The sequence below is a fragment of the Etheostoma spectabile genome, chromosome 3 (genome assembly GCF_008692095.1).
Source record: "Etheostoma spectabile isolate EspeVRDwgs_2016 chromosome 3, UIUC_Espe_1.0, whole genome shotgun sequence".
In the NCBI taxonomy this organism is placed as follows: Eukaryota; Metazoa; Chordata; class Actinopteri; order Perciformes; family Percidae; genus Etheostoma; species Etheostoma spectabile.
The window spans coordinates 32,713,297-32,728,786 of NC_045735.1; the positions used below are offsets into that span (position 1 = coordinate 32,713,297).

At 44.9% G+C, this 15,490-nt stretch overlaps 1 protein-coding gene across 2 annotated transcripts in view; it reads right to left on the reverse strand.

The window, feature by feature from the left end:
- Positions 1-15,490, reverse strand: part of LOC116674256 (RNA-binding protein Musashi homolog 2) — a 381,184-nt gene that overhangs the window by 140,454 nt on the left and 225,240 nt on the right. For both annotated transcript variants that reach the window (XM_032506859.1, XM_032506860.1), the window contains exon 7: positions 7,487-7,535. In XM_032506859.1, the coding sequence (XP_032362750.1) occupies positions 7,487-7,535 (49 nt within the window). The remainder of the gene's footprint in view (positions 1-7,486; positions 7,536-15,490) is intronic.

Sequence of the window (15,490 nt, forward strand, 5' to 3'; positions counted from 1 at the left end):
CCACTTACTTACCTATTCATATTTTGTTATCAAATATACTGATCAAAATTATTAATGCAACACTTTTGTTTTGTCCCCATTTTTGTGCTGATCTCAAAGATCAAAGACTTTTCCTACGTATACAAATGCCTTAATTCTCTCAAATAATGTTCACGAATTTGTCTTAATCTGTGTTAGTGGGCACTTCTCCTTTGCCGAGATAATCCATCCACCTTACAGGTGTGCCATATCAAGATTATTAATATTTAGCACAGGTGTGCCTTAGACTGTCCACAATAAAAGGCCACTCTAAAATGTGCAGTTTTACTGTATTGGGAGGGTTCAGGGCGGGGGTCCGAAAAACCATCCTTGAAGCGTACACCTCTACAGATGCCATTGAATGTGAGCATTTGCCCAGTCAAGTCAGGAACTATGACGAACTGCAGTCAGGTCAATCGAGAGAGAGAGAGAGAGAGAGAGAGAGAGAGAGAGAGAGAGAGAGAGAGAGAGAGAGAGAGAGAGAGAGAGGGATAAACCCTAACCCTAACCATAACACCAGATTTGAAATGGTCACACTACAGCAGTCTGATGGGAGTGAACTGATTCAACTTTCAGAATCTTTTAGATGGTTACAACTATAACGCGTCACTCCAAAATCTTCTATAGGGGTTGGGTTGAGATCTCATTCACATTATTTTCATATTAATCCATTGAGTGAGCATGTGTTCTGCATGAGAGCATCTGCACTTGTTTATTCAGGCTTTCCCTTTCAGTTGTTAAAGTAATGGTTTGGAGTAATTTCACCCTAGGGTCCTTTGCACCATCACCTCGAGCCAAACAACCCCCCATAATATTTTTTCCCTACATTGGACGAGTAAGCGCAATCAGCCGAATGGGTTGGTGCAGTTGCTAATGGGACCAACTGTATATCTTGAAAATTACCCCACTAATAAGGCCTGGAACGGTACCAAACTTCTACAGTAGTACAAATATGTTCTGTTCTCATAAAAGGAGGCATTAGAAAGTTTGTAAGTACACCAGGAGTTTTTTTAAATAAAACTTGTCTGATGGTTTTGACTCTCTGCTGCTATCGCTGCTAATTAACCAATTTTCCTCCATTAGTTGCAGCTCCTCGTCAGTTTATTCACACTCAAATAGGTACAGGCAATCTTCAAAATTGAGCCACTCATCATCATCATGCTAACCTCAAACTTTGCCATTTCGTTGACTCTCCTTTTGTCCTCTTGCTTCTTGCTTCTTGCTTCTTTGTACCGGTAGGCTCTTCTGGCAATAGATATTGTGCACTGTGAGGGTTTTCTACTAGCAGCAGAGAGGACAAATCATCAGGCAAGTATTATTTAAATAAACACCTGGTGTACATACAAACTTTCTAATGCCTCGTTTTATGAGTACTGAACCTACTTGTACCATAAGCAGAATTTGACATTCAAGCCATGGGGGCGAAAAAAAAAAAGAAGTGACCCACCTGAGACCTGTCAGTCACTTGGGGAAGACGGCACGAGCACATATGGACACAACAAACATGGTAAATAAACATAAATGTTTATTTTTAAAGCTGATTTTAAATTACATTGCAACAATTTATTTAACAATTTGCCCTTCCAATTGTGGTATGGCTGTCCTGGAACGTAATAAACAGACGGTGGCGGAAAGGTAACAGTGAACAATCAGTGTTTGACCTACAGTCTGTTGAGATGCCTCTCCAAACATAGGAACCAAGTGCAATCATTCCATAAAACATTAAGACACGTTAAGAAAAAAGATCTGTATTTTGCCGTAATCCAATGACACAAAAAAAAAGTAATCCACAGCAATCAGTGGCATCACAGCGATAAATTCATAGATTGGAATATTTTGTGCATGTTAACTTTTTACTCATTTTAATTGATGTCAGTATAAGTTATGTTTCCACTTTCCTGAAATACAATGTTTGATGTGATTTAATTCATAAATACTGCCAGTTTTGGACAACTACTGTTAGATTTATATATTGTATGTCTTACAAGATATGTCCAATTGAGTATAGGAACATCTTTTGGGTTTGCATCAAGACGCTCCTAGTCACTGCCTCTTCAACACAAAACTGTAACTGGTTTAAACATCCTTTGTCCACTCTCTTTTGCTGTTATGCTCTTCTCTAGAGATGGTGTAGTGAAACAGCAAAGAGTTTTGTATGGCCAAACAGTAATAATCCCCCCACTGCTCAGGAAAACAGTGAGTCTAGCAGCAGACACATCTCTAGAACAACTGTTAAGAGGAGACTACGCGAATCAGGCCATGTATAGCCTAACCTATCCATCCATCCATCCATCTTCATCCGCTTATCCGGTATCGGGTCGCGGGGGCAGCAGCTCCAGTAGAGGACCCCAAACTTCCCTTTCCCGAGCCACATCAACTGGGGGATCCCGAGGCGTTGCCAGGCCAGGTTGGAGATATAATCTCTCCACCTAGTCCTGGGTCTTCCCCGAGGCCTCCTCCCAGCTGGACGTGCCTGGAACACCTCCCTAGGGAGGCGCCCAGGAGGCATCCTTACCAGATGCCCGAACCACCTCAACTGGCTCCTTTCGACGCGAAGGAGCAGCGGCTCTACTCCAAGCTCCTCTCGGATGACTGTGCTTCTCACCCTATCTCTAAGGGAGACGCCAGCCACCCTCCTGAGGAAACCCATTTCGGCCGCTTGTACCCTGGATCTCGTTCTTTCGGTCAGGACCCAGCCTTCATGACCATAGGTGAGGGTAGGAACAAAAATTGCCCGGTAGATCGAGAGCTTTGCCTTCTGGCTCAGCTCCCTTTTCGTCACAACGGTGCGATAAACAGAATGTAATACCGCACCAGCTGCTCCGATTCTCCGACCAATCTCACGCTCCATAGTCCCCTCACTCGCGAACAAGACCCCAAGGTACTTAAACTCCTTCACTTGGGGTAAGGACTCACTCCCTACCCGAAGAAAGCACTCCATCGGTTTCCTGCTGAGAACCATGGCCTCAGATTTAGAGGTGCTGATCCTCATCCCAGCCGCTTCACACTCGGCTGCGAACCGATCCAGAGAGTGCTGAAGGTCACAGACCGATGACGCCATCAGGACCACATCATCTGCAAAAAGCAGCGATGAGATCCTAAGCCCACCGAACTGCAACCCCTCCCCGCCCCGACTACGCCTCGATACCCTGTCCATAAATATTATAAACAGGATTGGTGACAAAGCGCAGCCCTGGCGGAGGCCAACCCTCACCTGGAACGAGTCCGACTTACTGCCGAGAACCCGGACACAGCTCTCGCTTTGGTCATACAGAGATTGGATGGCCCTAAGAAGGGACCCCCTCACTCCATACTCCCGCAGCACCTCCCACAGTTTCTCCCGGGGGACCCGGTCATACGCCTTCTCCAGATCCACAAAACACATGTAGACTGGTTGGGCATACTCCCAGGCTCCCTCCAGGATCCTTGCGAGAGTAAAGATCTGGTCCGGTGTTCCACGACCAGGACGGAATCCGCATTGTTCCTCTTCAATCCGAGGTTCGACTATCGAGGTTCGAACCCTCCTTTCCAGCACCTTGGAGTAGACTTTACCAGGGAGGCTGAGAAGTGTGATACCCCTGTAATTGGCACACACCCTCTGGTCCCCCTTTTTGAAGAGGGGAACCACCACCCCAGTCTGCCACTCCTTCGGCACTGTCCCAGACTTCCACGCAATGTTAAAGAGGCGTGTCAACCAAGACAGCCCCTCCACACCCAGAGCCTTCAGCATTTCTGGACGGATCTCATCAATCCCTGGGGCTTTGCCGCTGTGGAGTTGTTTGACTACCTCAGTGACCTCCACCAGGGAAATTGACGATAATCCCCCATCATCCTCCAGCTCTGCCTCCACCACAGAGGACGTGTCAGCTGGATTTAGGAGTTCCTCAAAGTGCTCCTTCCACCGCTCTATTACCTCCCCAGTTGAGGTCAACAACGTCCCATCCTTACTGTATACAGCCTGGATGAGTCCCCGCTTCCCCCTCCTGAGGTGGCGAACGGTTTTCCAGAAACACCTTGGTGCCGACCGAAAGTCCTTCTCCATGTCTTCTCCGAACTTCTCCCACACCCGCTGCTTTGCCTCTGTCACGGCAGAGGCTGCAGCCCTTTGGGCCCGTCGGTACCTTGCAACTGCGTCCGGAGTCCTCTGGGATAACATATCCCGGAAGGACTCCTTCTTCAGTCGGACGGCTTCCCTGACCACCGGTGTCCACCAGGGTGTTCGTGGGTTACCGCCCCTTGAAGCACCTAAGACCCTAAGACCACAGCTCCCCGCCGCAGCTTCAGCAATGGAAACTTTGAACATTGTCCACTCAGGTTCAATGCCCCCAGCCTCCACAGGGATGCACGAAAAGCTCCGCCGGAGGTGTGAGTTGAAAGTCCGTCGAACAGGGGCCTCCTCCAGATGTTCCCAATTTACCCGCACTACGCGTTTGGGCTTACCAGGTCTGTCCAGAGTCCTCCCCCACCCCCTGACCCAACTCACCACCAGATGGTGATCAGTTGACAGCTCTGCCCCTCTCTTCACCCGAGTGTCCAAAACATACGGCCTCAGATCAGATGAAACGATTATAAAATCGATCATTGACCTTTGGCCTAGGGTGCTCTGGTACCACGTACACTTATGAGCATCCCTATGTTCGAACATGGTGTTTGTTATGGACAATCCATGACTAGCACAGAAGTCCAACAACAAACAACCACTCTGATTCAGATCAGGGAGGCCGTTCCTCCCAATCACGCCTCTCCAAGTATCTCCATCATTGCCCACGTGTGCGTTGAAGTCCCCCAGCAGAACTATGGAGTCCCCTACTGGAGCCCCATACAGGACTCCATTCAAGGTCTCCAAGAAGGCCGAATACTCTGAACTCCTGTTTGGTGCATATGCACAAACAACAGTCAGAGTTTTCCCCCCCATCACCCGCAGGCGTAGGGAGGCGACCCTCTCGTCCACCGGGGTAAACTCCAACGCAGCGGCGCTCAGCCGGGGGCTTGTGAGTATCCCCACACCCGCCCGGCGCCTCACACCCTGGGCAACTCCGGAGTAGGACAGAGTCCAACCCCTATCCAGGAGTACGGTTCCAGAACCGAGACTGTGCATAGAGGTAAGCCCCACCAGATCTAACTGGTAGCGCTCCACCTCCCGCACAAGTTCCGGCTCCTTCCCCCACAGAGAGGTGACGTTCCACGAATCAGGCCTTCGTGGTCAAATAGCAGCCAGGAAACCCCTGCTAAGGAGAGGCAACAAGCAGAAGAGATTTGTTTGGGCCAAGAAACACAAGGAATTGACATTAGACCAGTGGAAATCTGGGCTTTGGTCTTATGAGTCCAAATTTGAAATCTTTGGTTCCAACTGCCATGTCTTTGTGCGACGGAGAAAAGGAGACCGGATGGATTCTACGTGCCTGGTTCCCACCATGAAGCATGGAGGAAGAGGTGTGATGGTGTGGGCGTGCTTTGACACTGTTGGGGATTTATTCAAAACTGAAGGCATACTGAAACAGCATGGCTACCACAGCATCCTGCAGTGACATGCCATCCCATCCGGTTTAGTTGGACAATCATTTATTTTTCAACAGGACAATGACCACAAACACACCTCCAGGCTGTGTAAGGGCTATTTGACCAAGAAGGAGAGTGATGGAGAGCTGCGCCAGATGACCTGGCCTCCACAGTCACCGGACCTGAACCCAATTGAGATGGTTTGGGGTGAGCTGGACCGCAGAGTTAAGGCAAAAGGGCCAAAAAGTTCTAAACATCTCTTGGAACTCCTTCAAGACTATTGGAAAACCATTTCTTGAAGTTCATCAAGAGAATGCAATGAGTGTGCAAAGCAGTAATCAGAGCAAACGGTGGCTACTTTGAAGAAACTAGAAAAGTACATAATTCCACGTGTTAATTCATAGTTTTGATGCCTTCAGTGAGAATCTACAATGTACATAGTAATGAAAATAAAGGAAATGCACTGAATGAGAAGGTGTGTCAAAACTTTTGGCCTGGACTTACTACTGTTTGGCCATTCAAAACTTTTGGGCTGTACTGTAAGTATGAGTGAGTGCATACAAAAAATATAGCCGCAAGTGGCAATTTGCAGCTTCAACCTTTTTTTCTCAAAAGCAACATCAAAGTAATTTCACACATGTGGTCCAAAATTGTTATAAAACATATCCTGCAAGCTTTGTAACGATTGGACAATCAGTGCACTGTTTAAAACGCCAACAACTGATTTGTTTAAAACAGTTATTTTCAATTCAGTGTGATATGTAGCTTAGTCCAGCTCACGACAATTTGAGTAAAGCAGATGACCAAGACAAAAACAATTGCTATTGAAGCCGCAAGTGGCGATTCCTTGGTTTGCGTCATTCCACATCCAGTTATTACGCTTTTAAAGCGCCCCCTAGTGGTCAATTTGAATGCAACTTGCAGTGTATGTGTGCAGTCATTATGTAGACATTTCCTGGAAGTTTTGTGTCAAATGGACCAACAATTATTAACTATTATCAATAACTATTTATTAAGTTCAATAACTAAGAGGCGTAACAGTAGAAACCTATTTACTGGCTTTGATTCTGACTGCCTTCTTATATGAAGAGACACTATCTATTTCTATCTATCTATTATATTATATTATTTTTATTTTCCAAAACCACTCGCCACTCCTAAGCTTGGGTTGGTCTGGAGTGGATCACTGGTCTTCAAAAGTGTGTCTGTCTCCTCCTCTCTGCTGTAGTGTCTTTGTAAAGTCCTCTGATTTGGGGCAGAGGGCTGCACTGCTGAAGCCACAGACAAGGCCTTCAGATAAGGAGGGGGTGGAGATAACCATCCTGCCGCCTACGTCGCTCTGCATCATCAGCTATCTGAACCCTTATCGAACCACACAGGCCTCCCTCCTTCATTCTCTGTCCTTTTGTTCAACGGTGGGGCTTTTCTCTCACTCCCTCATTTGACTCTTTTATTCTTTCTCACATATGTGTCTCTCTCTTCCATCATGCAAACACAAATATGCCAGTGTTGAGCTATATTGAGGGGGGCAAAATGGCCAAAGGGGAAATGATGCTAATTAAATTGAAAGGAGACATTTGTCTGTTTGTCTATGTGGTGTGTTTAGCTGCCTGGCTTGATTGCCATGTGCTGTTGTATCCTCTTGTCTGTGTGTATGTGTATCAGTCAGCAATGTGAAGAGTCACTATGAAAAGGGAACAGATTTAATATGGATTGTTGCCCAGTGTGAAAGCTATCTGTGCTGATCAAAATGGATCTGACCTTGAGGGGAGGAAAATACACAGGTGTGTGTGTGTGTGTGTGTGTGTGTGTGTGTGTGTGTGTGTGTGTGTGTGTATTTAACTGAAGCAAGTTTTTATTATAGCTCAACGTTTGGGGCTATTGATCTCCTAGGAGAAGTATGGAGTATTTCTTAACAGACAAACTTATACACAAATACTTGACATACAGCAGTGAAATCCGAACTTACCTCTATGCCGGTTGGTGGTTTTGTCAAACATTAGCATTGCATCCTCTACCTAAAAGAAGAATGGAAAATGTGTTCATGTGTTACATGTGCACACACATTACTTAACAGTTACATTGCATATTCAAGGGAAGCTATCAGATGCAGCTTGTGAAGTGTGTCAGAACACATGCAGCTATTTATTTTACAACACCTTTGTTATTGCCGGCTGATGCATGTTGACATTTCAGGATACGTCACTGTCCCAGCATCAGCGCACACCAGCACTCCAGAAAACCAACATTTTCATCACATTCACCTTCCCGATCCTGTAACCTAACTGGATCTTTTTGTTTTTGTCTGTCATGTCTGGTGTGTACCACTGTCGCCAAATGACATTGGTCAGCACATACAATTCCATGGTGTGTGTTGCATTTTAGAATCCACTAGCATTGGGTTCTAGGGATGTAATGATGTTTTATTAGTGTTTTTCTCTCAAACTCTTTGAGAAATAAATACAAATCAGTGATAAATTAATGCGCAAACTAACATCAGTTGCTTGCATAGAGACTAAAGCTCATATGACGATAATACCCACCAAGCCACAGCCTTTTCAGTGGGATACAGAAGTATCCACTTCCATAACACCAGATTATTGACCAGCTTCTTTCCTTAGGCTAACCCTAACCCACACAAATGTTTTAGTTTTGAAATGCACTACATGCACTACATTTACGCCTCTGGTCCACATTACTCCATTGTTTCCAACCCTCTACAACAAAGACATTTAGAAATGCTGATTGGGTCTTACCACTGTGTTTCTTCACGCCCCTATCACATGACCCTTATACAGAAGAAAGCAAAGACATCATCCTTAAATCACCCTTAAAGTCTGCATTCAATAATGCTTATACTACTATGGATGAGCGGGTACAGCATTATCTGTATCTGTATGAGTTTACCACATGAATTATCTGTATCCGTATCTGTACTCTTATCACTGGGCGGGGCCTAACCCGGAAGTGGGCAGATTGATGCAGTTGATATGGGTTTATCAGAAATTGTTATATTTATTGCTGATTAGAAAACTATTTACATGACAGCATCAGCATTGAGCTTCAGATCTGTGGTGTTATCATGGTAACAAGCAAACTATTTACAGAACAAGTTTTGCAACAATAAATACAACAATGTGGTTGCAATTATTAAGTAGAATTTAATAAACAAGAGTTTTCATACTCAATAATAGACCTTTCTTTTTTTAACTTTTAATTTTTCTATGATCAGTGTGATCACTTTTTTTGGTTCTTTTTTATTTTCACACCAGGTATGTGTGAGTGTGTGTGTCTGTAAGTGTGTAAGAGATACAGAGATATATATATATATATATATATATATAGAGAGAGAGAGAGAGAGAGAGAGAGAGAGAGAGAGAGAGAGAGAAACAAAGAGAGAGAGAGGAAATAAAGAGAGAGAGGGGGGCGGGGGGTTGGAATGTGTTTGTGTTTGTATCTTAATTTGTAATATTATTTTATTTATTTTTTTATAAAACACAGCAAGAAAGTTTCAGACACTCAAAAAAACTGGTTAGAGCCAGCAGGCAGTTTAAAAAAAACAAAAAAACTCAGACGGCAGAGATGCAACCCGAGTTCCATTCTACCGAGCACTATGTCTGAACAATCCCCACATTACCAGAAGTCTCCTGGTTACTAGGTACTAGTTCAAACCGAAGTATAAAACAAACCTGAAGCTGAAGAAACCCTAAATGTTAACGGAAAAGCCCGCAGACCTGAGGAGAGAGACGTTCACTTCTCCGTGTCCTGAGTGTGTGTGAGAACAGCCGATCGGACACAACAACAGAAGGAATCTGTGTGTGTAGGGGAGGGGCGCTGGGACTAGCCTATCACAGAATAGTGTAGGGTGGGGCGCTGGGACTAGCCTATCACAGAATAGTGTAAGGGAGGGGCGCTGTGACTAGTACTGTGACTAGCCTATCACAGAACGGAGACACAGTCAATGGAGACTTTCATTTAATCAGAGTACAGATATTGACTTGTGTTACTCGTATAATACTTGTACTCGGCAAAAGTGCTTTATCCGTACCGGATACTCGTTTCAGCCGAGTATCCGGCTCATCCCTATCTACTACCTACTTGAGCAGGCATCTATCTGCTGATTTTACATTTACCCTTTGAAGTTAACAAGAAACACTAGCTCCTAACACCGGGTCCTGAAGCTCTCCATGGCTTTGATGGGTTTTTTTATGAAAGACTTGTGACCTATAAATTACCTATGCTCTAACATTTAAGAACCCATGTGGTCCATGTGACATAACATAGACTTATCCTCAGAGAGGGCAGGGAGACATATGGCACGATGACCCATTCATGTGAACAATAAGGGACACTGAGTGAGTGTTTGGGTTGAGTGGAGCTGAGACCATTACCTGTCACAGCCCTGTCATTGCAAATCCCTGGTCTAACTGTCCAAACTGTCAAGACTCAAGGTCCACTAGTCCCATAACACCCTTAAAAGTCATTCATCACACATTTTATGAGTTGTTGGGTAAGGGGGATTTTAAACTTTGTAGAAATACTGTCTATGACAAATTCACAATTATTTAGGGCTTACTGTAAATTTTGCAAATGTAATACTTTAAAGCTTTAGTGTGTAACGTTTTTTCTATTAATGAACGTCCGTTGGAGATTTATATTAGCTAATCATATGTTGAGTTCATTTTAAGACTTTAATTTTCTTTTTTACTTTAAGAAATTAACAATGTGGAGCCACCTGCATTGACTCTGAGGACCCCATAGGGGTCCCAGACCCCCTGTTGAAGCTCTGATGCCACCGGAAGATCCGCCGGGTCCATCCCTCAACTTCAGCCAGATGTCCCTCACCTTCCGCTTTTTTTGTGTTGGAATTCTAAACTCCGGTGGATTTATGACTATGGTTAACTGCTCCTCAGATCTCTGTGGGGTAAATCCAGACAGCTATCTAGACTATCTGTCCAATCTCAGTAAAACAACTTTTGAACAAGAACTTGTTGCAACAAAACAAGGTCCTTTTCGAAGCTATTTTGCAGAGGCACCGCTGCTGCTTCTGGCGCTTAGCTCTGCCTAAGACGATTGTGATTTGTATCCCGGAGGGCTATGAGGACTATAGCCAAAACTTCCTCTGCAGTGCTGTGGAGGTAGATCTGGCAATGTGAGACTACAAGCTGTGGCAAGAGAAACAACAAAGATACAGGGCTGCAGTCAATTGACATGACAACTATAAGGTGAATAAATTGTGGGTAAAAAGTCAATACTTTATTAAATCACCTGTTCAACAGGCATAAAGATGTAAACTTATTTCCCAATCTGCTCTGTCAATCTCAGCTGCTCATCAGGAATTGACATGAATTCATAGCCTCTCATTCATGACCACATGCATGAACAACACATCAACTAAAGCATTAGGTAAGGTGGGTACATCATTATGCACAAGTTGTGTTCAAATCAGAATTTGGGCAGTGATGACCACATTTTTTTGCAGAAAAATAAATTGGATGTAACATGGGTCTCATTTAGTGACAGAAGAGAATGACGGCTCTGATGCTAGGGACGGACTTTTCAACAACGAAACAAAAAGAGTTTTAAAGTATGTGGAAGAAAACTCGGGTAAATAAGCTGCAAGAGATTTCGACATTGACCCCAGGTGAATCCAAGACTGGAAGAAACAGAAGGATTAGCCGATGAGATTAGCAGACAGGAGCAGAGCACAGATAGCCAGCTGGAGGTGGGGGGAAACAAGTTAGCCTGGAGCTGGCTGCACAGATTATGCAGATGCAGACCGCCACAATTTACTGACTAACATTGTTAAAATCATACACTGGACGATTTATTAGTCTTTCTACATGGGTTTAGTTCATGATCGGGCTATATTAAGACCACGTCGGCTATGTAATCACTGACATCCGGGACAATTTCATAGTGGTTGGTGTAAACCAATCAGACCGGGACGTTTGATCACCCTATGCATGTAGCTACATGCTAACAGCAGTAAAATATGTCATCTTGTCTGCCAATGTTGTTAGATTCTCCGCAATTCTGGGTTACATTAATCCAGAAACATTTCCGGTTATGTAGTATATGGTTTAAAAGCATTAATCTGCGATTTGTGACTGTACAAAGTGCTTCTATTCTATCAGTGTGTTATGGGCTGGCTTCTGTTTTCCTCTTCCCCTTTCCCCTGTGTTTCTGTCTGTGTGTTTGTCTTCACCGGCCGAGGTGAGAGACACTCTCTGGAGGATGTAGGTCAAGGGGCGTGGCCACTCTCTTATGCAGCTGCAACACATTCCAAAATCAACTCATTCCTAATCAACTCTATCTATCAATCTACCCAGGCTGTTAACCTTTTCAGCACTAGATTGTTACAACAATACAACCACACATACACTGTGGTAACTTGGCTCTGTGTAGGCTACGAATGATTCCGCTCCTAGTACTCCTGCATTTTTGCTCTGTTTTGTTTTTTGCTTCAGGTAAACTGTGTCTCCTTTGTTCAGAGCCTGTTCGGAACCTGCTATCTCCTGCTGCACTCTTGCTGTAACCTGCTTTCCTGCTGCTACATCACCTTGCTACTCAGCTCTCATCACTCTCTTGTCCGGACCCCTTGGTGAGCCAAGACTGGACGCTCACTGTCCACCAACTTTGAGTCTCATTTCTGCCCTGGCTTCACACCTCTTTGCCTCCCTCAGCTTCAATACCGACCCTTTTCACTCTGCACTTTTCAAGACAAATCAAATAATTCAAATTCCAATAAATACTTAAACTATCTGTCAGTGTCCGTTTTGTGTATCTCTGTGTTCTGGGACAAAGCGAGAGCCTAACACAGTGCCCACTGCTAACTATAGTAGCTACATGCTAATAGCAGTAAAAGATGTCATCTTGGCAGCCAATGTTGGTAAATTCTACCCAATTTTGGGTCTCTTTACTGCTGAAACCTGTCAGATTGGGTATTTCAATAGCCTTTATCTGCGATGGTAGATAAACCTTAGCCTACTGCTAAATACTAACTGCATGCGCCAGATAGCCGTCATCATGGCGGACAGTGTTGGTCATTTCTCCCCAATTCTGGGTCACATTCCTGCTTTGACATGTCCGGTTGTGTACCAGTTTGGTTTAGAAACCTTTTATTGGAAATTTTTCACGGTACAAGGTCCTGATGGATTCTCCGTATCACTCAGTGTCAGGCTCTGGAGTGAAGAGCTGAGGCTGCTGAGTGGAGATTCCAGGAGACTCGTATTTGGGGAAACATGTTGGCCAATCAGAGCAGACTGGGCTTTATCAGTAGGGGGGATTAAAGAGACAGGTGCACCATCAGAGCGTCTCATACATAAGGTGCATACAGGTGCCACATGGGCAGTATAAGAAAGAATGTGTTTTTTGAACATTCAAGCATGTAAACATGTTCTAGTAGAATTACAAAATACAAGTATGAACCTGAAAATGCTATATAAAATTTCACATTGAATACTAGGTATGAGCAAGTATCTGTATCTGTATCTGTTTACCACATGAATTATCTGTGTCCGGATCTGTACTCGAACTGGGTGGGGCCTAGCCCGGAAGTGGGCAGATTTAACCCGGATGTGGGTCGGGTTGTCTTGAAATGGGCGGGGCTTTAACCGGTATGTTATTTTAAGCATGCAATTGATAAGAGTTGATCAGAAATTGTTATATTTATTGCTGATTAGAAAACAATGAATACAACACATGCGGTTGCAATTATGAAGTAAAAAGTAATGAACAAGAGTTTTCACACTTAACATAACTTTCTTTTTGTAACTGAATTTTTTTATGATCAGTGTGATTTTTGTTTTTGGTTCTGTTTTATTTCTACACCAGGTATGTGTGTGTGTGTGTGTGTGTGTTTGTGTGTGTGTGTGTGAGAGTAAGAGAGAGACACAGAGAGAGAGAGAGAAAGAGAAAAAGGGGGCGGGGGCAAATGCTGCTTCTCAGATCTGCATTGACTTTAATGAAGCCAGCTGACGGTTAACAAAAAAAAAAAATCTCCGACAGCCGATGCAACGCGAGTCACATTTAAACCAAGCAGCATGTCTGAAACCCACATTTACCAGAAACCTACTGGTTACTATGTAAGTACTACAAACCCCACGTTTACCAGAAACCTACTGGTTACTATGTAAGTACAACAGACCCGCGGACCCAACTGCCTGCCTGACGGAGCGGGAGAGAGAGAGAGAGAGAGAGAGAGAGAGAGAGAGAGAGAGAGAGAGAGAGAGAGCTGCTATTCTCCGTGTTCTGTGTGTGTGTGTGTGAGCCGAGCGTGTGTGTGTGTAGGAGGGGGGCGCTGTGACTATCACAGAACGCAGTGTGGCCAGCTGAGGAGTTTTATCCAATCTTAGTAAAGATATTGACTCGTATTACTCGTATAATACTTGTACTCGGCAAAAGTGCTTTATCCGTACCGGATACTCGTTTCAGCCGGGTACTCGGCTCATCCCTATTGAATACTACGTGAGAGTTTTTTTCAGTAGAAGAAAGTAGTTGAGTAGGGTCCCTCCAACCTGCGTCAAAGGAGCAAAGTCACTGTCCATTTAATGACAAAAACAAATGCTCTCATCCTTTACCAGCCTATTGATCACTTTCTCTGTGTTCCCTATTGTCATGATGTTATGCCAAACCAAACTAAAGACAACTAGTCCCAGTCCTACCAAATCTGCCATGGAAAACACGGTGAGTCCGATTTACAGAGGCCAACAACTTAATGAATAAAATCGTTGTACTCTCTGTCAAACCTGGTAGGTTTGACATCCAGCATGTAGTTTCAGATGTGGAATTCAGACTATATAAATGAACTGTAAATCCCTTCCACTGATTACACATTCTTATATTTAACTCAGATTAGACACTTTAGATTTAGATCTAGATTAGATTAGATTAAAATTACAGATTCTGTGTTCAAGTCTATGGCACAGAACTGCCGCTTCCCACTTACCACCTCCAAAATGTGTAATGTTCTAAAACACTGAGTTTGTGATAGACAGAATGTGCAGGGCAGCAGTGTTAGGGTTTTATCATGCTGTCTCCTCCCTTCCCCTTATCCCTGTCAGTCTTGTTTGTGTGGGCGTGTTCAGCAGGTTCATCTCAGCTGGCTGTGATTCACACCTGCAGCTCATCACCAGCTGCAGCTCACCGCACCTGTGGCTCATCAATCATCACTCCCTGTTATATGCTCTGGTTCTGCTTCCACTCTTCGCCAGTTCGTCGCCTGCCTGCGGTACGCTATATTCTGGGACTACTACGAGGGACCGCTCTAGCCTGGGCAGAAGCAGTGGGCACCAATACCCCACTTACTACCCTGTCCTTGTTCCAGTTCGAGACGATGTTACAAGAGGTTTTTGACCATCCCGATCACGGTGGTGACGCGTCCCGCCGCTTGTTGGAGCTCCAGCAGGGAGCTCGTACCGTGGCAGACTACTCTGTGGAATTCAGGACCCTGGCCGCAGACGCTGGCTGGAACGACGCGGCACTACGGGGAGTGTTCTGGAAAGGTCTCAATGAACTTATTAAAGACGAATTAGCGTTAAGGGATGAACCTTCCAGTTTGGACTCCTTCATCTCGCTTACTATCCAGCTCGACAACCGCCTGCGTGAGCGACGAGGGAGCGCACTAATCGGCCACCCCCAGATCATCAGCCACGTCACCCAATCACCAACAATACTCCTCAGTTTCCAATCTCTCTCGCCGTGCCACAGTCTACGTCCGGTTTGCAGCCTGAACCGATGCAAGTGGATCGGTCTCGTCTGACTCCTGAGGAACGTTCCCGAAGACGCAATCAGGGTGAGTGCCTCTATTGTGGCAGCAAGGGTCACTTTTTGTCCTCATGCCCGGTTCGGCCAAAAGGCCGGGTCCTTCAGTAACCATGGGCATACTGAAGGGCCAACACCTCAGTCCTTCTAACCGCCCTCTCCGTTTGTTACTCCCTGCCACAATATGCACTTCATCCATTTCTCTTCC